The following is a 27,773-nucleotide window of genomic DNA, read 5'->3' on the forward strand; positions in this document are numbered from 1 at the left end:
TGCCCCCCAGTGTAATTCTGTGATGAAACAGACCTTTTATTATAATGGAATTAAAGACTGGAATGATCTGCCAGAATATATAAAATCCATTAATAATTTTGTGCAAATACAAAAAATCTGTTTAAAAAGTACCTACTAGAAAGCTATAAAAGTCTTTCAGAAAGATATATATGTGTACAACTAATGTGTTAGGCACTGTGATCAAATATTTCTGTGATAGTAATACTAGGCTTATTTTAAAAAGGGCATACTTTTTATAAATATATTTCCTTTTTCAACCTAAATTTTGACCAAAGTTAGTTAGTTTATATTTTTATTTTTTTATCTTGTTTGTTTTTTAGGGGGGGGAAAGGGTTAAAATTATGTTAGTTTTTTTTTTTTTTTTTTTTTTTTTTTTCTTTTTTTTTTTTTTTTTTTTTTTATTTTTCTATGGACCCCATTGGAAATAAGCATTTAGCTTAATGGGCTATCCATAAGGTGCATAGTACCTCTTATTTTTTATGACAAAAGTGTGCTCTTTTATGCTGTTTTATGATCTCATTTTATATATATGATTTATTTATGTTATCTCTTAACTGTATGATTTTATATTATGTATCTTGTGCTATGTTCCTAAAATGTGTAAATAAAAATAAATAAATAAATAGTGTTCTGAGTCAAAACAAAATCAAAGAAAATTATCAGAGGTACAAAATTTGTTTATTTGTTAGCACTTATAACACTTTTTTGATCTCAGTTTGACTTTCATTTTTCCTTTACACATGCCAGATATAGCATATGTTCAGGTATCAACAAAAAAATTGAAATAATTTATGTAAATAATAGCCCTTGCTCACAGATGGAATTGTTTCCCCAAGTCAGGTTATATCAACCTGTAAAACCAGAACACCTTTTCACAAAAACTCTTTTATATTGCTACTGTCTTTATCATCAGCTGGATAAAGCCTTGCAAGATAAACTTATCTATCTCCAGTCATTACGTCATATGATGACGTCACATGTTTAGCAGCAAAACAAAACTACTAAGATCTATTTATCGGGGAAAAAAAGAATAAAAACCCTTTAATTTTTCAAAAAAATAAAAAAAAGGATAAATCAAAAAAATGGTTGATTCGGGATGGGGAAAACTCGCCAAAAACTTTTTCCGCTCACCCCATAAACCTTTTCCCCTCCCAATCAAACCATTTTTTCTATTTTTCTGGTTCCCTTGGCAGTCTTTCAAACAGGTGAGATTGTGCAATGTATATCTAAAGGTCGTTCACTGTGTACTACTAATGTGGAAAAACAATGCTTGATTTACACAGTACATTAAAATGAGCCACGTCACTACAAAAGCAACATAGTGGGTTTGCAATCAGCATGAATCCAGACCAGCCTGTGCATCCGCTATCAGTTTCTCTACTTGTAATAGGGTTGGTAAGCGAACAGCATGGATCCTGATCAGACTGGGCGAATGCGCAGGCTGGTCTGGATCCATGCTGGTTGCAAACGCACTATGTTGGCTTTGTCTCGAAGCGGCTCAAATACTATACCCATTACACTGGACATGTGCAATTTTCATAGCTGTTGAAGTCAAATGTTTGTCTATTTTACTAAATGTTTTGTCACCTTAGTGCAGTAACAGAGTAAGTTCTCCTAAATTTAATAGGAGGTAATTAGTTATTGCACTAAGGTGACAAAATTTTATTTTGTATGTGAGGTTTCAGAAATCTACCGATTCAGAATTTTTATTTTTTAACAAGACTGATAAGAAACTTAATTTTTTTTAAATAATTTCTCCAATGCCTGGAACGGCAATTTTTATCAATAAGTATATAAAATCTTGAATGTTTTTGTTGATACTTGAACATATTTCACATCTGGCATATATCAATGAAACTATAAACTCAAACCGAACAGAAACAGAATTGTTCTTACATCATGTATTTTCCTTCGATTTTGTTTTGACTGAAAACACGTATACTGTAAAGGTGTTTAAGTTAGTGACGTGAAAATATTGACGAATTTCACAAACTGACGAAAATCACTAAAAATTTCTCTAGCTTAGATTTTAACCAACCTGTTTTCAGTTTTAACTCTACTCTAAGATTGGTGATTCGCTAATATTTTCTAGCGCAAGATTTCGGGAATTTCAAATTCGCCAATTTTTCGACACATGGAAATATCCACTTATACAGTACATGTATATCTGTGTACAATCCCTTACCGTGATATGTCCATTAACATTACATTTCATCTCTGATTACCACAATTGACACTATCATTACTGACTTGGTAATATGATGACGATATTACCAAAGAAATGATAATTATGTTTTATAAGACATTGACATTTGTTGCAACAACAAATGTCAATGTATTGTTATTATTATTTCCCAATATTATCACTGTCTGGTTAACCATGCCGTGAAATTAACAAGTCAATAGTAATAGCAAGCAAAACAATCCCCCTTCAAGAGTACAACAATACAATGCATGTCAATAACATAATCATATTTTAAGGATAGGTTAACCTTTTCCCTTGTATAAGCGTGTTTCGACGGCTTTTTGCCCCCCCCCCCCCCCCCTTTTTTTGAGGCCTCAAACAGTGAAAAAATGCCCTATTTAGGTCCCAAACACTGTTTTTCGTTTGAGAAATGTTGTTTAAAAAAAAGTGACCACTTTTTCGGCGCCGTCCCCCATCCACATGTTACATCAGGGGGTTGCCAGAAGGGGTTGCCAGAAGTGGGATGTGCCCCCTTCTGTTTGGGGGGTTTGAAGGGGGTGGCGGAGTCCTCCTCATTGCCAAGAAAATTTTGGACATATGACAGGCTAAAAATGGCCTCAGGTCAATCTTAGGGTAACTAGTAACCGACGCTGAAAAGCCTTTTTCTCTATCTCAATTCATTGAGAAGTTGAAGCACTTTGAAATCAGTATTGATGGAAAAAAACAATGCAAAATAGTGATTTTTGGCAATGTTGAGGCGTCCCCCCGTTGCAATGGTAACAGGCAATTTACGATTGAGCATGCTGTTACAGAGGCTATGGTCTAGTCAACATTTGTGCCAAGTTTCATCAGTACTGAAGCATTTTTCATAGTTTCATAGCAGTTTGAACTTGTTAAAGGATGCTTTTCAATGAAAACGGCGATTTTTCGCAATATGCTCATGGGGTAAAAGGTTAAGAATTCTAATTCAGTCATGAAAATAATTTTAAAATCTCACTTTTACAACTCAACATCTATGCATAAGTGGCTTTTATAAACAAGAGGGCCATGATGGCCCTGAGGTCGCTCACCTGTATATTGTCCCCCCCGCCAGGGCCAATTTTAACCCAAGGGCTTTTATTTGAACAAACTTGGTAGACACCCATTAGAACATGTTTCATGCTAAATATCTTAGCTCTAGCTCTTTGGGTTCTTTAAAAGAAGATTTTTTAAGTTTTTACTATATGCATATAGGGAAAATCAATGACCCCCCGGGGCGGGGCCAATCTAAGCATCTAAGCTCTAGCTCATTGGGTTTTTTAAAAGAAGATTTTTTAAGTTTTTACTATACACATATAGTTAAAAACAATGACACCCCTGGGGCGGGGTCAGTTTTGACCCCAGGGCTTTTATTTAAACAAACTTTGTAGACACTTACTAGAAGATGTTTCATGCTTAATATCTAAACTCTAGTTATTTGGGTTTTTTAAAAGAAGATTTTTTTTAAGTTTTTACTATACACATATAGTTAAAAACAATGACACCCCTGGGGCCGGGCCAGTTTTGACCCCAGGGCTTTTATTTGAACAAACTTTGTAGACACTTACTAGAAGATGTTTCATGCGTAATATCTAAACTCTAGTTATTTGGGTTTTTTCAAAGAAGATTTTTTAAGTTTTTGCTATACACATATAAGGAAAATCAATGACCCCCGGGGCGGGGCCAATTTTGACCCCAGGGCTTTTATTTGAACAAACTTGGTAGACACCTATTAGAACATGTTTGATGCTAAATATCTTAGCCATAGCTCTTTGAGTTCTTCAAAAGAAGATTTTTTAAGTTTTTACTATATGCATATAGGGAAAATCAATGACCCCCTGGGGCGGGGCCAATTTTGACCCCAGGGCTTTTATTTGAACAAACTTGGTATACACCCATTAGAACATTGATGCTCAATATCTTAGCCATAGCTCTTTGAGTTCTTTAAAAGAAAATTTTTTAAGTTTTTACTATATGCATATAGGGAAAATCAATGACCCCCTGGGGCGGGGCCAATTTTGACCCCAGGGCTTTTATTTGAACAAACTTGGTAGACACCTATTAGAACATGTTTGATGCTTTTTAGAACACTTTTTTCATAATGTACCATTTATTATATTGCCATCATATACCATATAATATCATTCATTATGCCATGAAGGAAATAAAGAACAAGACTTGAAAAGTTTTACCAGATGTAAAAACCCACATTTTACATGCACAAAATGACTCAAGTGACCCCTTCAAAATGAAAGAAAATAATTTCAATTTAAAAAAGAGGGCCATAATGAACATATTATGAACAGTTTAAAAGTAAAAACACTATCACTTAGAAATTGAAAACAGTTTCTTGAGCAAAACTTAAGTTCCATTTAGCCCACAATATTCAAACTTCATAGGATGATTGTCCATATTGGGTAGAAGACCCCTATTGATTTTGGGGTCACAAGGTCAAAGGTCAAGGTCACTATCACTTAGAAATTGAAAACAGTTTCTTGAGCAAAACTTAAGTTCCATCATTAGAAGATGTTTCATGCTAAATATCTTAGCTCTAGCTCTTTGGGTTCTTTAAAAGAAGATATTTTTTTAAAGTTTTTACTATATGCATATTGGGAAAATCAAAGACCCCATGGGACGGGGCCAATTTTGACCCCAGGGCTTTATTTGAACAAACTTGGTAGACACTCATTAGAAGATGTTTCATGCCAAATATCTAAGCTCTAGCTCTTAGGGTTTTTTAAAAGAAGATATTTAAAGTTTTTTCTTTTGGTTGCCATGGCAACCAGAGTTCTGCATGGAATGAAATTCTTTGAACAATTTTTAAAGGTGACCACCAAAGGAACATTCCTGTGAAGTTTGGATGAAATTGGCGTAGTGGTTTATGAGGAGATGTCATTTAAAGTAAAAGTTTACGGACAGACGAACGGACCCCGGACGGACGCCGGACGAAAAGCGATCACAAAAGCTCACCCTGTCACTTTGTGACAGGTGAGCTAAAAACAGAGAACACTTACCTCTGGTACCCATACATCAAACACATAGTTGACATCATCTAAATGTATGTTCTTATTTATCTGTTTAATCCATGTCAAGTATGTGCTCAGTAGTAACTCTATCTACAAATAAAGAAATCATAGGAAAATATATGTATGTACTATTTTCATTGCCCTCACAAACCATTCACCATTGATACAAATTTTATTGCCATTATAAACCATTCAAATTGCAATGAATAGAATATTTATTGCAATTTTAAACTATTCAAATTGCCATTAATACAAAATTGATTGCCATTATAAACCGTTCAAATTGCAATTAATTCAATATCAATACAGTATTAATAACATTAATACAATATTAATTGCCATTAAAACCATTCATATTGCCATTAATACAATATTTATTGCAATTATAGAGCATTCAAATTGCCATCACTACAATATTTAATGCCATTATAAACCATTCAAACTGCCATTAATACAATATTTATTGCAATAAAATACCAGTATTATTGCCATTAAGTATCATGTTTATTGCCATAAACATTTCCATATATTTCCAATAAATACAATTTTCATCACCTTACTGTATTCTCTATAAATAAAGAACATTTTGAAATGATATACCACTTTTATAACTATATACCAATTATGTTGCCATTATATACCATATATCTGTACACATATTGCCATAGAACGCTTTTTTCATAATGTACCATTTATTATATTGCCATCATATACCATATAATATCATTCATTATGCCATGAAGGTAATAAAGAACAAGACTTGAAGAGTTTTACCAGACGTAAAAACCCACATTTTACATGCACAAAATGACTCAAGTGACCCCTTCAAAATGAAAGAAAATAATTATAATTTAAAAAAGAGGGCCATAATGAACATATTATGAACAGTTTAAAAGTAAAAACAGAACAAATCCATTTTCTCCTTCTTTTGGTTGGGTTTTATGTCGCACCAAAACAGTAGGTCATAAAGCGACTTTGGAGGAAGACCTTGGGTGCCCGTCCGTGCATTATCTCAGACAAGAAAGGGGCACTCAAGTAGAACCACCAACTTTATGTTAGCTTGCTTGATAGTTTTCTCCCATGAGAAAATCCAAATTCCAATGTGCCATGCAGAATTCAATAGGCATGTGATTGAAAAATTTTGGTCAATGACCTTAGAACCACTTGTCTACTGATGACCCACAAGTCTATTGCTCAAAGCAAGGATACATATATTATTACATAAATCAGAATTTTCAATGCAATTCAAAATATCCAGCTACAATTATGACTAAAATAATGCAAGAACCCATATCCTTCTGCATCATTTGTTGTCGGTTAATATTTACCTGTTCATCATCGTCAATCGGACCAAATCCGCGATGTTTCATTTTAGCTCGCTCTCTAATGGTACCGGTTAAAAACTTATCATGCAGTTCACTTTTAGTCGTACCATTATAAATCTTCTCTAAGAAATCCTGAAAAAAATAAAACAAATACACAAGTTTCAACACTTTGCCTGTACAGGTGCTACTAGTTCAGATCAAAATCAGTGGGCACATCTATGCCGTCTGATCGTGGTCCGCACCGTTTGCTATTCAGTCAGTACTTATTTTAAAAATTTCCCTAAAAATAATGAATGGTTTTTGTCAACACATGTAGATGGACAAGACCATTTCAGATATGTAGTGTGATAAGGTTTAAACAAAGAGTACCAAATTAAAATGGATCAGGCACATATTGTCTTCCAAACTGGATTTTAGTTGCTAGATCTAGAGACAACGATTCAACTGAAACCTTTAGACTTATGCATTGATCTACTGACAGACCTCAACTGGTCCAGTTAGAATTTAGAAAATTGTTCATTATCAAAGCTATCATTTAACATTTAATCACTGTGAATAGTCTAGCAAGATGCCCTACTGACAGCTCTAGTTTGAAATCCTCTTTTTGCATATTAGAAATCAGAAAATTTTAAACATGTATCACACAAAAAAGTTGGAAAAATTTAACTTTTTTTTTTCCAAATTTTTTTCTCTCTATAACACACAGAAATAAAGGTTTTTTTTTTTTCCAAAAAGCAATAGCTCTCTCTTCAAATAGTCGAGCTAAATATTGGAGTAGCCACAGTCCTTTCAGGTAAGAAAATCATTCATGACCCAAGAATAACATAACAGAAGATGTCCCATAATGCACTTAAAACCTGGTAATTTCAACTCAAAGAAAATTAAATTGTTGTACAGGCTTTATAAATTTACATCATAACTTAGGTCTTCTTATCAAAGTGATTTTATTTATAAAATCTTGAATCGACTAGTCAATGAAACGCAGCTCCTTAACCCCAGAAGAATAGCAGAGACTTTGACTTTTTTTGATTACCTAATCCATTGTAAAGGTCCCTGTCGTTGAAAGACAGTGAGATGGTAATATTGGTTAACATAATTGATATTCAATTACTCTGAAAATATAATATAATTTCTATTTTTTGGGATCTAGAAAGACTGGTGTATCCAGTTAGTTCAGAAATTCAGAGATGATGAACACTTATCTTCATAAATGCCTGTTAAATGCAATAAAAACATCCTTGCAGATGGTGTGAAAATTATATGATAAGTTTAACTAAGCAATCAACAGTTTGACAGTCGCATGGGATAGAACACCGGTGTCGCTTGCCTCATTCAGCCTCTTTTGATATTTTATTACCTTTTATTGTGTAACAATTTGTAGTCGAAACTTGTTTTAAGGTAACTGTTTTGAAAACGTCAAAGAACCGGATTGCTATTATGAATGTTAGGTTGTAGGTAGTAATTAGACATGATTAAACATTTGTTGTTCTTAAATCCCTTTTCTCCTTTATTCATATAAATTCAAATATGCATTTGTTAAAACGCTGTTAAATATAATGTTGTTGATTTAATTTCAATTAATTTGTTTATTGGTTATTTTAATTTACTTCCCTTGCAGTCCTATTTATAGTAACAAATTCTATTAATCTAAATAGAAAACTAAAGTAGCATGCAGACAGTGTCAATATTGTGTGATAAATCTTTGGAAATCATCAGAGTAGACAAATACTCAATCGGGAAAATGACCCAAGTACTCAAGTATTAATTTTGGTATTTGTTGCCATCCCTAAATTTTGGAGATCACAACTGGAACGCAAACATCTAGGCGAGTACAATAGAACTCCCTATTCTCTGAATAGTTGAGTTAAAAACTCAGCTGATTTTTCTCTGCTCTTCCGGGCCTTGGTTACGAAATGCTGGTGTATAAAGTCATAACCTACCTTTGTAGTATCAGATATAAGGAAATCTATCAGTGGTCTGGTTTTTAATTTCCTCTTCTCTACCCTGTAAATATAACAATATTTCATTAAACGTAATACTTTCCAATGATTTTTAACTTTAAAGGAACTCCACTGGGGTCCACAAGCCTAAAAAATATTAAATCTGAAATTCTGAAATAGACCAACTGGAGCACTTGAAACAGCAAGATATGCAAATGATAAATAAGATACAGTCTCAGAAATGTAGAAAATTGTACATTTGTGCTATTCCTAACTTTTCAATTTCCGGCAATTTTTAGAAGCAGCGAAAAACTTTAAAAAAAATATTTTTTAAATAGTAAAGAGGAAATTTCAACATTATTTTGGGGAAAATATGGCACCATTCCTGCAAATAGGACTGAGTCTCTTGTCCAAACATTTCCAAAAAAAAAAAAAAAAATGCTGTGATTTGTGTTACTGAATTATTTTCCTTTTTCTAAATAAAAAATCCCCGTAAAAATATAATGACTTTTTTTGCTGGGTTTACAGTAAAATGAACACTGAAATGGTCATATGACCACTTTCCACTGTTACTTACACAGCAAAAACATAAGGTGTCCCTCCCTGCATTATTTCAGGCACAGGCCTGCGCTTGAGTAGAACCATAGACACAGCATAAGCTAGCAAGAGAGCTTCCTAACATGAAAGAATTTTAAGTCAGTAACTGCGTTTAATCCCACAGTAGTTAGGGGCAAGTTACTTGAAGTCACTTGCCCATGGATGCCCCAGATTCAAAAAAGGGATAGAATAAAACAATCATACCGTTCTTGCCCTTGTTTGGAGAGACCATTGTTCTCAACCTTTGTCACAATACAGTCGGACATTTTCCGTCTTTTCCTGCACGGAGTTATCTTCTCTTCATTCTCCACTTCACAGTTATCATCTTTTATGTCTTCAGGCTCTTCTTCTTGTGTTACGTTTTCTTAAAATAAATCAATCATAATGTCTTATTTTCTGATGATAAATTGTATTGTATTTTGCTTAAAAAGAAAATTCATTCAAGATTCATTCGTTCAGAAAACTAAACCATACTTATTGCACATATTCTGCAACAATTCTTGATTTCAAATCACTAAATATCAAGTTAATTCAGAAAAAATTATTTTCTGTAAACAAAACCATTTAAATGTTATAATTGAGGTTGATCATGTAAAAGATCACAGATTCTCTTTTATCTATAATCGCAACCTCAAGTAAAAGATCACAGACTCCCCTATATCAATAATCCAAAACTCAAATTAAAAATCACATATCAATAATCCCAACCTCAAATTAAAGATCACAGATTCCCCTGTATCAATATAATCTCAACCTCAAGTAAAAGATCAAAGATTCCCCTATATCAATAATCACAACCTCAAGTAAAAGATCACAGACTTCTCTATATCAATAATAATAACCTCAAGTAAAAGATTAGAGATTCCCCTATATCAATAAACGCAACATCAAGTAAAAGATCACAGACTTCCCTATATCAATAATCACAACCTCAAATTAAAGATCACAGATTCCCCTGTATCAATAATCACAACCTCAAGTAAAAGATCACAGATTTTCCAGTATCTATATAATCTCAACCTCAAGTAAAAGATCACAGGTTTCCTGTATCAATAATCGCAACCTCAAGTAAAAAATCACAGATTCCCTTATATCAATTATTGCAACCTCAAGTAAAATATCACATATTTCCCTAATTATCAATAATGACAACTTCAAGTAGATACCCATGTAGAGCCACTGACCTTTCTAGCAGTGATCTAAGTGAGAAACCATAGTAACTCATCAATGTAAACCCAGTCTTTCTAAATACACTATGTTCCCATCTTCAATGAAATGAGATAAAATAAGGAAATCCTAAAGCAAAGAAGGTGAATTACCTTTTAAGGGTTCTGGACTTCTTAGGCCTTTTAATGCCTCCTTTGTCATATAATTTTGAGCTTCAGCTAAGCAGGCCCAGAAGAAAGTCCGGTCAACTGATGACAGGTCCTTGGCACTTTCCTGCAAATATTTAAGCATTTCATTACAAAGTTAAGATAATTACTAAATACACACAGTAAGGTATTTCGGTATGCATGCCATTTGGATTAAAACAAAATTTCCAGTTAATCCTTTTCTTAACTAGAACAATTACTAAAGCTGAATAATATCTGAATGCAAATTACTTTGACCAAATAAAGCCAAAAAGACATGAAAAGATAAGTAACAGTGCTTGGTAGTAAAAGAGGCTGAATGTATGACAGTAAGAAAAGGGGTACTTAGGTAATGAAACAACTATACGCACACTGACAAATACAAGCATATATATCTATTTTATTGTGATCATTTCATACATACCAAAATCTCGTCCTTTTTAGGATCACAGTAAGGTATGACCGCCCCTTGGTTACCGTAGCTCAACGTAAAACTGAAATGACATTTAAATATCATTAATTTTACATCAACATGAACACCATTGTGATTGATTACCGTACCCCCATGTAAAACTGAAATAACAGATAAACACACCAACATTCTACACCAACATGAAAACAATCTAATATTAAGGACTAACACCTATGTCAGGGCGAACCCAGGTCTATTTTTGTAGTGGATAAGGATACTGTCACAGATTCCAAGGATCAATGGATTCAAACCTATTTGGGTCAGAACCATGTTTCCATAAATGACAACTCATACGGCTTAGTGATAAATTTCAAAGGCAAGATCTTGTCTAAATTTTTTCCAGCTATTTTCCGGAAAGGCCCCTTGATTATACAGTATATATCCTCAGGTACATATTTGTGCCTGAAATAATGCAAGGAGGGGCACCTGAGGTCTTCCTCAACCAGTTAAGCTGTAAAGTTGCCATATGACCTATATTGTGTAGGTGCAAAGTAAAACCTACTTAAAAAAACTTACAAGTCTGTTCACAAGTCCTCACTGAAAAAGTTCAGTTAATCTGACTTTATCTTAAATTGTCAAACTTTTTTTCATTCCTTGACAATACATTTAAGAAAAGACTGTATTTCAAAGAATTTTAGAAAAAGCTTTCAAACCTGGGAATTATTAACACATTATATGCTACTAATTAAAATATTATATTGCAATATTAAACTTACTCCTCTTCAAAACCAGTTGGGAAAAACACGGCACATGTGACACGCTTTTTTTTCTTGTACACTTTCCGTACCTGAAGAACATAATCATATTCAATGCACAAGTAAACAAATGCTTTCTGCACAACAAGAGAGCCCTAAGGGCCTTGGTTTGCTCACCTAGGAAACCAGGTTAAAAACTAATATTTCAGTCAAAATTGAATTTGTTGAAAAGTTAATTTTTTTTAGCTCAGCAGTACATCTTAGCAAATACCGTAAAATTCATAATAAACGCCTCTCCCCTAATAAAGGCCCCCCCAGGCTTTTTGATATGGAAAAAATCTACTCATCAGTGCTGAACTCATGTTTTATTCAAATCATTTTATTTTAAAGTAAACACAAAAATGTATCATATGAACTTTAAAACCTTATCAATTTTTAATGCTATTACCAACACTTGCTAACACTAAATGTATTTACAGTGATTTTGGATTTAGGAAAAAATGTGTTTTAATAAAAGCCCCCTTTTGGAAAATGTTTAGCCCCCAGGGGCATTTAATAGGAATTTTATGGTATACAGATGATTTTTCTTTTTACAAAACAAATGGTCTACTAAATATTTCTTCATTAGTCAAAAATGAATCTTTTTTAAAATTATTTTTCAATTTATCTCTGCATGACATCTTTGTCAGTAACCTGACCATTTTGGAACTTAAAACTTGGAAAGTACTATTCTATAAACTGTCATCAAAATCTGTACTGCAGTTAATGAAGTGATGTCATTGGTGATGTCATTTAACTCTTAGCCTACTGGTGGAAACTGATTCACCCGTGCAAGCCATGCAGACCGAGATCAGCCTGCACATTTGTGGCGTCTGTGCCCAAGCTAGCATGGCTCTATCCTGGTGACAATGCCAGTCTATTTTGGTTCTTGCAGGTAAAGGTGCAATTGGACAAAGCTTATCTTGAACTTTGGACAAGAAGAGAGTTTTAAGTAAAACTACAGTAGAACTTCGGTAAGTCGAAGTTGAAGGGACTTGCGTAAAAACTTCGACGAATCGAGACTTTGACTCATAAAACAGTCTCAATTTCATAACAAAATTTCGACCTGATGACTTATACAAGGAAGTTACAAAAGGCGAAACAATAGGAAAGGGGGATAACTTAACCAGCTTTTAGTAAATATTTCGTGTGTGATTATCACGCGACATCGGGTCACAGAAATTCTCAAATAAAAGTACAAGTAGTTCTTACTGTTTACTTTCAATAACCACTACCTCAATTTGAATGGTAACAATTAAATCATTGTATCACACATTTAAACGCATAAAAATGCTGTTTGAAGACACAGCTGTGTAATTGAACCTGTCACACAAGTTGATTGGAAATGGTCTTTGCGGCTAGATAATGTGTGAAAAATATCTCGAAGTCAAAAATGTCAAAAAAATCAAAGCACTTGGACTTAGTACTCCATTTATTCTATACGGACCATGAAAAAACTTCAACACATCAAATTCGACATGAAAAAACTTCGACACATGAATTTTCGACTCATAAATAGGTTTTTATAAGGAATAAACAGGGGAAAAAATCAGGACTTTCATTTTACTTCGACACATCGAGAAAATCGACAAATCGAAGTTCGACTCATAGCTAGAAGTTCTACTGTATGTGTGAATTATTGACAATGTGACAGCTGGTACAATTAATATGTTTCACTCATAAACAGATTAGTATTTTGTATATCAAATACATGTACATTGTACAAACTAAAAAAAAACTTTGAAAAGCTTATTTCAAGCTGGGTTATTATTTTTACATCTACTGAAAGAAATTCTGTCTCATTTTTTCTTTTCTATTTTCATGCCTTGAAATCCTGACAATTCTTTTTTTCATTTACGTATTATTTTGAAATTCTCATTCATTTTTTTCCCTTTATTTGTTTTAAAATTCTCAGTCATTTCTCATTCACATGTACAGGTAGGTTAAATGCTGCTAGTTAAATTTTAGAAAATTTTTTTAAAGTGACCAAAAAATCAGTCTGGAAATTATGGCATAAATGCTTGAACATAGATGTATAATGAAATATCATCTTACCAAAGCCGGTAAATGGGGCCACTTTTTCCACTTCACCCATACTATGTCATTCTCAGATGGCGTCTTTTCTACAAGACATGAAAATAAATATATAATCTGTATACTGGTACAGTACAGTACTTATAGTTACATATTAAATTTTACATCTTTGAGCACTCTTAAATACAAAATTACAAATCATGATAAAGGAAATAATGCACTTTTCTTCTGCTGACTTTGTGTACAGGATTTGCCCTGCTTTGAATTTGGAACAGTCCATTTGATAACTTAAGGGATTTCAATATCAAAATAAAAAAATCATGCTACCAACAGTATAGAGCCTGCATGGTCCGACTGCATTGATAAAATGACTGGCCTGGCTCTATGCTATACCAATGGCATAGACTAATTTGTCACCAGTAGGTTAAAGATATACTATGCTCATAATTGAGTAAAATATCTTACTGCGGAAATTTAATGAAATATATGAAATTCTTACTCGATATGTCTAATTTGAATAACAGAATGTACAAACTATGTATGGTAAGCTGCAGGCCCTATTTAGGATCAAATAAAGTTGTTCCTGTCTTAAAAAAAAAGTGCCAGTTTTTTTTAATGACACTATATATTCATAGTGTGGACCTATAATGCGTACAATTTAAAACATTGCATATCTACTTTGTGTAAAGTTAAAACATGTTTATTTTATATTAACAAAGAGACAGTGTAGCAATTTTCAATATTAATTTCAAATATCAATTAAATTAATCCTAGTACATGTATATATTTAAAAAGAGTCAGGTGTTTTTTTTATACGTGGTATATCAGGCTGTTCGCTTCTCCATTCCTTGAAAGCTGCCGTTACAATTTTATGGCAACATATATCAGATAAACTTGCCAATTTTGATCCTATCTGACAAGCATATGTCTCATTTATTAAACAAAACAAAATATCAATTATTAAAAAAATCCTTCAATCGTTAAACGTCTACAAGGTGTTACAATAAAAGCCAATAATCATCTGTTGAGTATTTTATTAAAAGTTTTCCCAAAGAATTATTATCTGAAAGCTACTCTCCCACACAAAACGGGTCTAAAAAACATCAACATATTTGTTTAAAAAGGTCTAAAAATTATTAATTTTTCTATGACATATTGTGAAGCAATTGACTGCAGAATACAACATTTACTAAGTGTACAATTGTTCTTCCTGCAACTGACCTACTTGCAACAAGTTTATTACTTTAATCAATATTTATAATAAAATGATGCAACGATTTTAAAATACAGCTGGATTAACATTGCAAATTACTTTATTTTGATGATTTTTTTGTCAGACGTCTAAAATTTTTGGAGGCATAATAAAAGGTGACTTAACTAGAAGTGTAAAAGTAAATCTGAAATATGACCATGTTTTGTAATGAATCAAATATAACCAATATTTAGTAGTTTAAGACCAAACATTTAGTAGTTTAAGACCAAACATAAACTGACCTAATTTTAGTGGTGTAAGGCCAACAGGGAGATCTTCATCACTGGAACAATCATCATCCATTTTCGTTTCATCAAAGGATAAACTGAAACTAGATAAATAAAATAATGTTAAATTTATATCGGTTAAAATGTTTTTTGACAATCTATTTTGTGTGAGCATTTTCCAGGGCTGTCGTTGAATATCTCATTAAGATATCCAACATTGATTCAATATCAATTCACAATTTAGAATAGGAATACTATATAAAAACATTTCTCATGTCTTGTGACAATATTTTCTAATTTGTTGAAAATTGAGAATGGATCCATTCCAAAGGGTTGCTGTGCCTATGTATGAAGACAATCCATTTAGAATTAAATAAACAAGAATTTGTAACAGAGTTACAAACGTCCCCCGCCTCAGACGAGTTTTACATCAACTTGTTATAGACTCTGACCGGACACGAAAATGTGACAGACGGACAAATGGAGCCTTTTTATATATCCCCCTTTTTCTTCGAAAGGCGGGTGGATAAAAACGAACGACCAATGTCAGACATCCAATGACGAAATTCAAGCACATTTTAAGCACTTTAAAACAAATTTTCCCATTTTTCAAGCATATTTTGTTGCAGATAATACAATTGGTAACCAATGATAAAGTAACTTTAAAACAGTCGTAAAACAATGGAAACTATATCCTCGACTGCTGAATAACAATGCATTGTACATTGTACATTATGTGATATTCTAATATATGTATTCATGTATAGTGCAGCTAAGGCCTAAAATAAAATTTAATTTTTTTCCCCTTCCCTACCTACCCTACAAATTTGCCCCTACTAAAAGATTTATTCAGGTTCTTAGGGGATGAAAGCATTTTTTTCTTTCAGAGTACAATAGGTACAATCTAATCTGATATTTTAGACAGGTAGCATAATTAATAAATTGTTGCATATGTCAGTTATGAATATGATAATGCATGTACATATACTATTGCACTTAATAAATTAATTTTAAAAGTCCATTATACATATATGCAGACTATTAATTATCATGCACATATAAAAAAAAAATTTTCCTACCTACCTACTCAACCCTAATCTTAATGGGTCAGGAAGGGGAAACAAACATAATTTTATTTTTGGCCTAAATTTTTCAAGTATGACCAGCAAACTTAATTATTATCATTGTTCATCAATTTTGCTACTAAATTGGATTGTTGTTCCTTCTTGTATTTTTGTTAACAGCTGATTTTTACCGACACTATGTCATTCAATCATTTTCAAGAATATTAACAACAAATTTAAGCACTTTTTAAGAACTTTAAAAGAGAGTTATCAAATTCAAGGACTTTTAAGCACTTAATTTCATTTTCAAGCACTTATAAGAAAGGGACTCCAATTTAAGCACTTATAAGACTGTTCAAACACTGGACATATAAATGATAAGGACTATGACATTATTTCATAAACGCAATGTACATTTAACAAAATTAACATACCAATATTTAACTATCCTAGTAATTGTCCGTCTATTAGCCACTAATTAAAACCATATCAACATGTTATGATAAGATTATTGGATATTTTCCCCGCAGCTTTTGCTACACAATTATTTATTGCTTCAGACTGCATTATATTGACTTATACCTACATGTATATATATTATCCTAACATGTATATAACAGACAGATGTTACCAATGAGTGAATAAATCATCCTACATGTATAACATTACATCAACAACAAACATAATCATCAGGCGGATCAAATTCAATTGTCCGCATTGTTGAGTTTGTCCAACATCAAGCACGGACAAGTGGAAATTTTCAAAAATCAACTATGTAAATATCATATGGACAAGTTAAGAAATGCTTCAGATAAAAACAGGCAAGTAAATCAAATCAGATTTTACCGGCCCCAAATAACATCAACAGAAGCAAGCATATCATGCATGATGCTTAATCCTAACCAAACTAAATATCTTAAATGGACTTGACTTGTCCAGCCTTCAATCAGGGCTAAACCATTCATCATTATAGGGGAAATTTCAAAATATATATTAACTAAGGTAATAGCAAATAGTGCAGACCATCACCAGACGACACAGAATGGTCGCGGGAGTATTTTCAGTTGCTGCTTTAACCTACAATGTAGACTAAGTCCCCTATACTATCCACAGAAATATACAGAAATTTCAGTAACGTAGGTAACTATCAGTAATGGCAAAATTTTGGCGATATCAAGAAAATCGTCCACTATGCCTTTGAGTCATGTACTGGTACATGTCATTGCATTATAATTATAATACGTTCGAAGTGTCACCTTATACAATATTGAGAAAATTAATACATTTCTTAAGCTAGAAATGATTTGTTTCTTGCAAAAATTTGATTTTTTAAAAGATTTATTTTACTGATCTCAAGTCGATACAAGTCACTTTAAAAGCTTCACTTAATGTGTATACATACATACAACCTACCATGTTAATTACGATTAGTCTTGTATGTTGCCCTTACCATGCTAAATATCTTAAAAAAGACTTGTCAATCTTTAAATCTGGACAAAAACTATTCTGCATTCATCACTTTCAGATATGTATTGACCGAATAGTGAACAGTGCAGACCATGATCAGATGGCAGTCCTGCTGACTGATCTTGGTCTGCACTTGTCGTATGGTTAAAATACATAAATGTATGTTGCTGCCAGCAGGCTAAGATTTAAATCTCAAAACTGATGCATTCAAAATTCAAAGTCATTTTTCACTTAGCATTTACAGATGATAAAATTATTTTTTATCGCAATTGTAGTAAATATTTGAGAGTATGCAAGTACAATGCTCACCTGAAGGGATAATTCGAGCCGACTCTCGGAGGTCTTGGTGTAGGTAAAGACAAATCTAATGACGAGGCTACGCTAACTGTATCCTGCTCATCATCGACTGAAATGTCACTACTTTTTTTCTGCTTACTTTTACCTGGAGCAAGTCTGATCTTTCTTTTACAGGTTTTCTTCTTTGAATATCTTTTTTTGATTTTGGAATGGTTTAGTGGTGTTGAGGCACTGAAACAAATGTCTTTACTTTCTTTAACATTCTTTAGGTTACAATTCAGTCTTTTGGGTCTTCCTCCGTTTTTATCTTCATTTAAATCATTAGATTCTCCACTTCGTGTCCTCCTTCTTGTACTTTTCTCACTTGTGTCATCTTCAGCAGAATTTATATCAACATCAAATTTATGGTGCGACATCTCAAGGAAAAGAAGGCGTTCTCTCCAATCTAATTTTCCATTCTCATCTGAACGATCCTTTTTATCTCCAGAACTGATAATACTATTTTTACTTAATTGATTGTCACTGTAAATTGGAGTCACAGGACATGCATTAACATCCAACTCTTTTGATATATTTGATGAGTCTCTAATGCTGGGACTTTTGTCATACTGTTGAACACTTCCATTTAAAGTTTTAGATTTTTTGCACCCCTTGTTTTGAACGTCACACTTACTGTCACCAGGAACTATTTCATTGCTCCCTGCTGCCTTCTTTAGTTTATTTGAAAGTCTTCGCTGTTCAACTTGAGCCTGAACTTCTTTTAATGATTCTTCTGTCTCTTTTTTGCAAATGGTTCTTTTTGCTTTTGCACCTTTTTTAATAGTATCACATTGGTTTTTGGTCCTTCTTTCCCCAGTATGTGATCTTTTATGTTTCTTACTTGGCTCATCCTCTTCAACAGAATCCTTTTTCTGCTCAATTATACTTTTCTTAACATTGTCATTGACTTCATCTGAATTGTCACAAGTTTTTTCAACAAATTTCTTCTTTCTACCCTTTTTACCTTCAGTAGATTCAGCAGATTCAGTAGATTCAGCATTTTCCAACTTCATTTTTCTCTGAAGATAATCAAATTTCTCAAGAACACCTTGACATATATTTCTATTACAAACAGTATCTAGATCACCTGGAGAAGGCTCTAAAAACTCAGTAGATTCTTTCTGCATTCCACGTCTTGCTCTACCTTTGTTGGAATGGTGTTCACTTTCCAAATCTTCAAAATTTTCAGTAGACTCTTCTTTTGTTTTAGATGCATTTCCCTTTTTGCTTTTCATTGTATTTTTGGATTGATCTGTCCTTTGGTTACCTTATTACTGCCATATTCTTCTGCATGAACTCACTACAAATCAAATGTGGTTGTTAAGTCTTTTCTGGTGAAATGTATGTCACATTAGAACCAGTCCTTCAAGACTTCTCTCTTAAAACAAACAGATAAGAAATTTTATACAAGTTTCTTCATACAATAATATAACTTATTACAATACAATATAAAACGTCATAACAAAAATGAAACAGTGAAGCATTCTAAAAAATACCCATGTGTGAAATAATAAGTTGCTTGTTCCATAAACTGATGGATGCACCTTTGAATTATAACAAAATCTTTATGCATTCCAGTATGATTTCAAGAGATTGCTGTATGATTAAAACCATTTTCTGACAATGTCAAAATAAACATATTTTATCATTTATTATATATGTTTGAATAGGAATGTATCCTTAAGTTGTTGTTTTTTTCCCCCAACATATATGAATTCATACACATTATCTCAGTATTTTGATGTAATTTTAAAATAGAGTCGGAGAAGAACTCGTAACATACAATGTACAAATTCATATCTTTTGTTCTAAGGCCAAAATAAAAAATATGTCTGGTTCAGGGAACCCGACCGACCCTATTTTTTTACCACCGACCCTAAACTTTTTTTTTGATTTTTGGTACGAAAATTTTTGGGTACGAAAATTTCAAATGTGAAAATTTTGTTTTACGATGCCTGCTCAAATAGCCGATGAGTAACAATCTTAAAATAATCAAAAAATATTTAATCTTATATGATCAAAATCAACAACAAGTAGAATTGTGAATGTTTCTGCAGGAAACAGACAAATTTTCAATTGTCACATATTTTCGCGATGCCGATTTTTATGATTAAAAAAAATCGTAACCAAAAAGAAGATATGTTTTGTTAAAATGTGTGTAATAACACTTAAAATATAGTTTAGGAATTAAATTTACTAAAGATATTGTTTACATTAGTTGAGATGGAGCCATTAATTAACAGTATGTGTTTGTAACATACAATGAATATTTTCTTTTTTAAGGGAGGGGGGGGGGGGGTGTAAGAAAACAGCATAATGGTCTGATGATGTATGTTTTTGAAATTATATTTCAAATCTTTTCAATCACTTTTATGGTAAAGTGTTTTCCATTTGGGGCACATTACCATTTTCCTGAATAAGCTTTTTCTCTGTTTAAACTCTGACTCCCCAACCCCTTTATAGTAACTCTGCTATACATCATATTTGTCAACTGCATATAAGTGCAGCAAAGATGGCTTTACATATTCAATGTGATCTGGAACTCCTACTTTTTTGTGCTTGGGAGTCCCAAGACTCCTTCTTTGTGTGAACCCTGCAACTGTTGGCACCAGTTGCACATATATATCTATAGACTTGCGCCCCCTGAAGACCATTTGAATATGTTTAATATTAAAATTATATATAGCTGTGTTATTTTGGTCCCCGGAATAGTGCATATCAGATGCTCTAAGCTTATAATACAGCATTATTATTAACTTGTTACAGAGGTGACCCTTGATCTTTTAATTGTCAGACCTGTCAGATGCAGGTTAGCATAGTACAGCGGGTGATTCAAAGGGTAAATAATAAGCAGAATAGAAAGCAAATTAGTATGAATACAGGTGCTACATCAGGTTAAATGACTACATACAAGAAATACAAGAAATAAACAACACAATATCACATGCTGATAGTTTATTACAAATTACAAAATGGTGTTTGCATTGATTGATTACAATCTTTGTTTAAGTATGTTAAGCAAGCAACACATCTTTAAATTGATAAGACATTCTCCCAACCAAAAAAAAAAAAAAAAAAAAAAAAAAAAAAAAAAAAAATCCCTACCCTCCTAATTTTTTGGACCAATGTTTCCTGAACCAGACATATTTTTTTATTTGGCCTAATCCATTTCAACATTGTATACATTGAATGAATGTTTATTATGTTCTATATATGATTATGAACTAGAAATGTGTCATCATGCCACGGATGCCCCCACATGCAGCCAAAATTTCAGATGTTATTATATTTAGTTCCAAATTTGTTTGCACAAATTATTTTTTTCATTTTAAGTTCAAAGCCCTTAAAACTTTTCAATGTTAACACAAACCATTTCCATACAATGTTCAAGGCACTGAAATAATTCAGTCTTAACCTTTTGAAAATAGCATATTTCATATTTGTAGCCAAAATAATGGCTGCATTCATTTCCACAAAAGTATGAGTGCTGAAACTGAAAGTTCAAAATTTTTCCAACATTCAAGAAAGATGAGTTTGTCCAAAATCATTGAACCACGACCAAATTCAAACTTAAACTGCTTATTCCTAAGATGTATCTATATCATTTTCAAAGTGAAAGGGACATAACTCTGCCCAAAAATCATCGAACCATGACCAAATTCCAACTTGACCTGCCCATTCCTTTGACTTATCCATATGTCAAATTTGAGTTGAATTTGTAACACTCTTGGGTAGATAATGAACAGAAACTGTAAATTTCATATTATTTTCAAAGTGAAAGGGGCATAACTCTGCCAAAAATCATCGAACCATGACCAAATTCGAACTTGAACTGTATTTTATCATGACATATCCATATGTCAAATTTGAGTTGAATGTGTTATACTATTGGGGAGATAATGAACGGAAACTGAAAATTTCATATTATTTTCAAAGTGAAAGGGGCTTTACTCTGCCAAAAATCATTGAACCATGACCAAATTCGAACTTGGCCTGGGCATTCCAAAAACATATCCATATGTCAAATTTGAGTTGAATGTGTTGTACCGGTGGGGAGATAATAAACAGAAACTGAAAACTTCATATTATTTTCAAAGTGAAAGGTGCATATAAACTCAGCCAAAAATCAATGAACCATGACCAAATTTGAACTTGACCTGTGCATTCCTTTGACATATCCATATGTCAAGTTTGAGTTGAATGTGTTGTACCGTTGGGGAGATAATGAACAGAAACTGAAATATCATATTATTTTCAAAGTGAAAGGGGCATAACTCTGCCAAAAATTATCGAACCATGACCAAATTCGAACTTGACCTGTATTTTATCATGACATATCCATATGTCAAATTTGAGTTGAATGTGTTGCACCGTTGGGGAGATAATGAACGGAAACTGAAAATTTCATATTATTTTCAAAGTAAAAGGGACATAACTCTGCCAAAAATCATCGAACCATGACCAAATTCGAATTTGACCTGTATTTTATCATGATATATCCATATGTTAAATTTGAGTTGAATGTGTTGTACCGTTGGGGAGATAATGAACGGAAACTGAAAATTTCATATTATTTTCAAAGTGAAAGGGGCATAACTCTGCCAAAAATCATCGAACCATGACCAAATTCGAACTTGACCTGTATTTTATCATGACATATCCATATGTCAAATTTGAGTTGAATGTGTGCAACCGTTACTAAGATAATGAACGGGGGCATAGATATGATTAAACTAAAAGAAATATTACAGCATTTACTTTGTGTGCATGTCTTAATTGCTGATGGCCAGACATATGTTTTTGGGTCTTTTTTTTAGGATAAAAATGAAATACAATATAAAACAATTATTTTTTTATTTAAAAGAATTGATTATATATTATTCTAAAAATAATTCCACACAAAAAATATATATATGTAAAAACATAAGTTTAAGCATAAATTATTTAATTTATTTATTATGGAAGGTTAAAGGCGCCACTATGACTGTTTTTTTTTTTATTATAGATTTTCAAAATACAGTGTAACTTCTGAATTCCAGAACTTCTAAAATCTAGAAACTTTTAAAATCCCAACATTTTTCAGGATCTTGTAATTCTCTTGTTTATGTAATCAATACCTTTGAATTACGGAACTTCTAAATTCTGAATTATGTACGCTTTTTCTGGTAACAATTGGGTTATATCAATTAAAATTAACTTCCAAAATCTGGAAATTAAAAACATGTGGAGATTGAAACATTTAAATATGACACTTTATCAAATACAGTTTTTAACAAGTTATGCTGTGTACTGTCTGAATTAGAAGAAATCCCAGAGAGCTAAATTGGTAATGTACCTTATAGCCAGGGATTTCTTAAAGGTCTATCAGCTTATACTTTTGTAAACAGAGAAAATATGCCGTAGAAATGTGCAGGCTGATACCCTAGGAATTGACTGAGCTACCAAGCCACTTACATGTATCCTCTCCACTAAGTATTGAACAGTTTTGAACCTTGACATACACCCCTGCTACATATGTATATTTTCATTTGTCCTAGCTAAAGAGACTTCAGCATATAGTACTGCTAGACCTGTTTGCTGAAACCAATCCTGTCTTGAAAGTCAACCAGAACCGTGACATAATTATGTCATGCTGTAATTCAATAAATTTGTCTGATCTGGACAAAAGCTATTTTAATATGTAGGTAAGTAGATATATTTGGGACACTTCAGTCTATATTTTTGAACACAGAAGGTTACATTGATGAAATAATGACTCAAAGTTTATCAGTTGGGTTCACATTTCATAAAATTCGCAGCCATTGCTGCCCTAATTATCACATGACTAACGAGAATTTAGGCATGACATTTGGTGACCCGTGACCCAAATGCTATTTTTAATTGAAAACATGACTTTGCAATTATGAATAACGGTGTATTTATTCAATAACAAACATGGTACCAAAAACATGTTGGATTTATATTGTTTTTAGTGATGATTCATGAATTATTTTTTTCTGGTTTTATTTAAAATCATACACTTACTAAAAATAGTGTATGGTCCGTTACTAAAAATAGATGCTAGAATTCCAAATACTTGAAGTCCCACGAGATTTCATTTGAAAGCAGACTGGTAAACATTCTCTACATGTTTCCCTAACAAATAGCTGGTTACAATGTCATTGAAGTTTTTATTTAAAAACACGAATTGATTCCAAATTGATTTGTTTATCAAATGGTATTTTTATTTGACCCAAATTTGATTAATAAGGGTGATTTTAATAGGTTTTTATGTATGGTACACAAACTGCCAAAACTCTGGTAGCCTTTGCAAATAGGGTTGACCCATAACTTTACTGTCACACAACGTCAAAATAAAAGTGACATATAAAGTTATGGAGGCCAGAACTACATCTGTCCTTGAATTTCTCAGGGTTACAGAACAATGCTTATATAAACTCTGAGCTATATGCAGCCACAGCCCCTGTTGGGCACCAAATGTCACAGGGTGAGAAAAATGTGCAGGCCGACCAGGACTTGAACACTGTACTGCAGCTCTACCATCTGGGGTCGATTTGGTTTGAGGCCATAACATCCTGTTGGCACAGCTAACCATACAGCCTTCCCCAAGGTAGATCACTGTAAGAATCTGTCCTCAGCCAAATGCTTACACTAACCCATAAGCCTCTAATTACAATTCTTACTCAAAACACTAAAGTAGTCCTATAACATAAGACGTTTCCAGTGATTTTTTTCCTGTATTTTACAGCCAAATACAGGCTGTTTCCCCTAGCCCAAAATAGGTATATTTTCCCCTAAAAATGCTAAAATTTTCCCCTAAAATGCCCTGTGCACAGTCTTCATGAGAGCAGCTGACTTACATTGGCTAGAAGAAAGAAAGCTGTCCCTATAGATAGCTTCTGCTATGTTAAATTGAACTAAAATGGAAAATTTTAAAAAATGTGTCAAATTTGATTCTCTGTAGTTGGAATTGGATTCCCCTTTTCTGATTTAACACGCTATATTTTCCCCTTCAGAAAGCCACAGGTTGTTTTCAGAATTGAAAAAAAATCACTGGTTTCCGTTCGTACTACGTACACTCCAACGTCTTATTGAGTTCTTCACAAGTTCCTTTAGCAAAACTCGCCTACATGTATACAGGTAAAATGGCCGAATGTATGTAGCGGTGAAAGTGGTATAAATTGTATTGGATTTATTTACATTCGAAGGCGAGTCATTTATTTTTTTTGCTGCACATTGATGCAAAAATGTTTAAATTTACTGTCTGCATATCTTTTGACTCAAAATATGTTTTTGTAAATTACGATGGTTTATATAGCGCTTCAAAATCGCTGCGCGTTTTGCTAAAGGAACTTATGAAGAAGTCGATAAGACGTTGGAGTGTATGTAGTACGAACGGAAACATCTTATTTTATAGGACTAAACACTAACCATAAACGCCTTAAACCCTTGTCCAACTAATTGTACTGCTCGACGAGATATTGTGCTTGCTATTTTGTGGTAAAAATCACAATGTTAAAAAATGGCTGCAGGAAGATTCTAAAGTCTACCCGAAGATCAAATAGTTCCAGACTTAATTTTGGACTTGACGTAACCTTTTTCAGTTTAAAATTTACTTTTAAGTTCTATAAATTTCACTATATGGGCAGCACGAAATACCCAAATATACCCAAATATTGCCCAAATATACCCAAATATTGCCTAAATATACCCAAATATTGCCCAATTATACTAAAAATAAATGTTTTATACTAAAAAAGTGCTGTTTTAATCATGAATACAATATACACTTTCACTAAGATATAATCAAACATACCCAAATATACATTTTCCTATCATTGTGTTTTGAACCAAAATACGTACAGTATATATATACTCCATTAAAGCTATATTTTTAAATAACATGGACACTTGTATATGATATGAAATTTCAACAAAGTTACACCTTAAAAATATATATGTGTAGACAACAAATATCATATCTTGATTTAAAATTGCAACTTGCAAGTACATTCATAAAGAACCTATATAGTTGATAAGCAAATGCCACAACTTTATTTTCTTACAACATCTTAACTGCCCAATTCAACGGAATGAATGAAAGTTATAGCAGGCTAAGTCATATTATTTTATAAATATTTATATATTTCTCATTCTAATCTATATTTTATACAAACAAAAAATAAATATTGCTATATTTGGGTGTATTTGGGTATATTTGGGTATTTCGTGCCGCCGCACTATATTGCATAAAATTTGTTTCAATCGAAATAGATTTTCAGTCGTCAATACTTTGCATCATTTAGCTCCTTACTAGATTATATCGTAACTTGCTTAATCTAAATTATCAGTAAAACTTCAAGAAAGTATCAGTGCTTACTTTCAAGAATGCAATTGTGCAATTTAAGGCGTTAATTTTGGGGTTGTTTTACCTTGTCATCCATTCTGTCCAGATGCTTTGAAATTTGAACAAGCGTCCACACTTCGTGATCTTCCGCGCGAGAGTGTATTTTGCGACTAGACGTTTTGCATATTGTTATCATCCTTAACATTAAAAGACGCGCACTAATTTACACTATTTAAAAGGCCCTGATTGCATAAAAATTAATCTTAAAACAAGGCACGCCCTTATGCACCAGGAAGGTTTTATATACTTAATATGTATGCATTGAATTAAATATTGAAATGAAGTCTATGCACTTTATTGACCATCTGCGGGACGTATACAGTAGACATGTCTGCGCATCAAACTCGCATGGAAGTTAAAATTAAAGTGTTGTTTAAAAAGAGGATAAAAAATATTATAAAAAATGTTAAAATAGGTTGCTGTAAAACTAGGGTGACACGTTTGTTCAATCAGGGTCTTTCAATTTGAAATACCCTGGTTCAATGCAAGCTATGGCTTGATTGAACTGCACTGGGTATAAGGAGTAGACCTGTGGTTACAGTGGTATGCAGTCCTAGGAAAGCTGGAGAATTTAAAATAGACTTAAGTTGCTGTGAATAACCACCTATAACACAGCTAGGGGATGGCCACGGCGTGATATGTTCGGTGGGAGTCTCACATGTCATTCATATGGGGATAGAAATGAGACCATGGTCATGAATCTTGTAGGGATAACCTAGCATCTATACATTTGAGTTCCATTTTTGGAAGCGTAAAGGAGTGAAGCATTGCAGTTTTGGTCATAGTTTAGATTTCCATATTTTTTATTTTTCATTTCATCTTTTTTGAGACCACATAACCTTTGACATTTAGGCTTATGAGACACTACCAAGAAAACTGGCAGTTTTCTTCTCCATCAAATTTAAGGCATTGTACAATGTACATTTAGGTCGAAATGAACGCATACACATTTAACTACTTCTTCAAATTAATTTTCTCCAAAGAATTAAACTACAAAAAGTTAAACTGTCACCAATGTCGTCCTGCATAGAACTATATATAACTGCTAAATTTAGCAGCTGGAACAAAAGACAGCATGGATGTAACAAATATGAATATAAACATCAACAAAGAATAGCCCCGACATCATCCGGCCGGAGAAGACCATCGACAACCAATAGGGCACCCAGCAAATATCGGCGACAAAAACTACAAAATACGGTAAATGAAGGATCCTTCGATAGCAAGAAAAACTAAACACAAAATGTGGAATGTAGCATCGTTATTCTAAAGTTTGAATGAGTCTGTTCATGAGACAATGTAAGGTACAATTTACA

The 27,773-nt window shown here is 32.8% G+C and overlaps 1 protein-coding gene across 1 annotated transcript; it reads right to left on the bottom strand.

The window, feature by feature from the left end:
* Positions 1-5,238: 5,238 nt before the first annotated feature.
* On the bottom strand, positions 5,239-26,565 carry LOC132714596 (uncharacterized; the record flags this gene model as incomplete). Its single annotated transcript, XM_060697484.1, is given in 11 exon segments — positions 5,239-5,340; positions 6,579-6,707; positions 8,516-8,579; positions 9,317-9,476; positions 10,432-10,552; positions 10,889-10,958; positions 11,653-11,723; positions 13,726-13,793; positions 15,199-15,287; positions 18,024-19,428; positions 26,431-26,565. Coding segments are annotated over 10 exon segments (2,136 nt in total), but the record flags the coding sequence as incomplete, so codon positions are not given.
* Between the last annotated feature and the right edge of the window lie 1,208 nt (positions 26,566-27,773).

Source organism: Ruditapes philippinarum, unplaced genomic scaffold (assembly GCF_026571515.1).
Source record: "Ruditapes philippinarum isolate M1 unplaced genomic scaffold, ASM2657151v2 ctg1254_1_1_1_1, whole genome shotgun sequence".
Classification (NCBI taxonomy): Eukaryota; Metazoa; Mollusca; class Bivalvia; order Venerida; family Veneridae; genus Ruditapes; species Ruditapes philippinarum.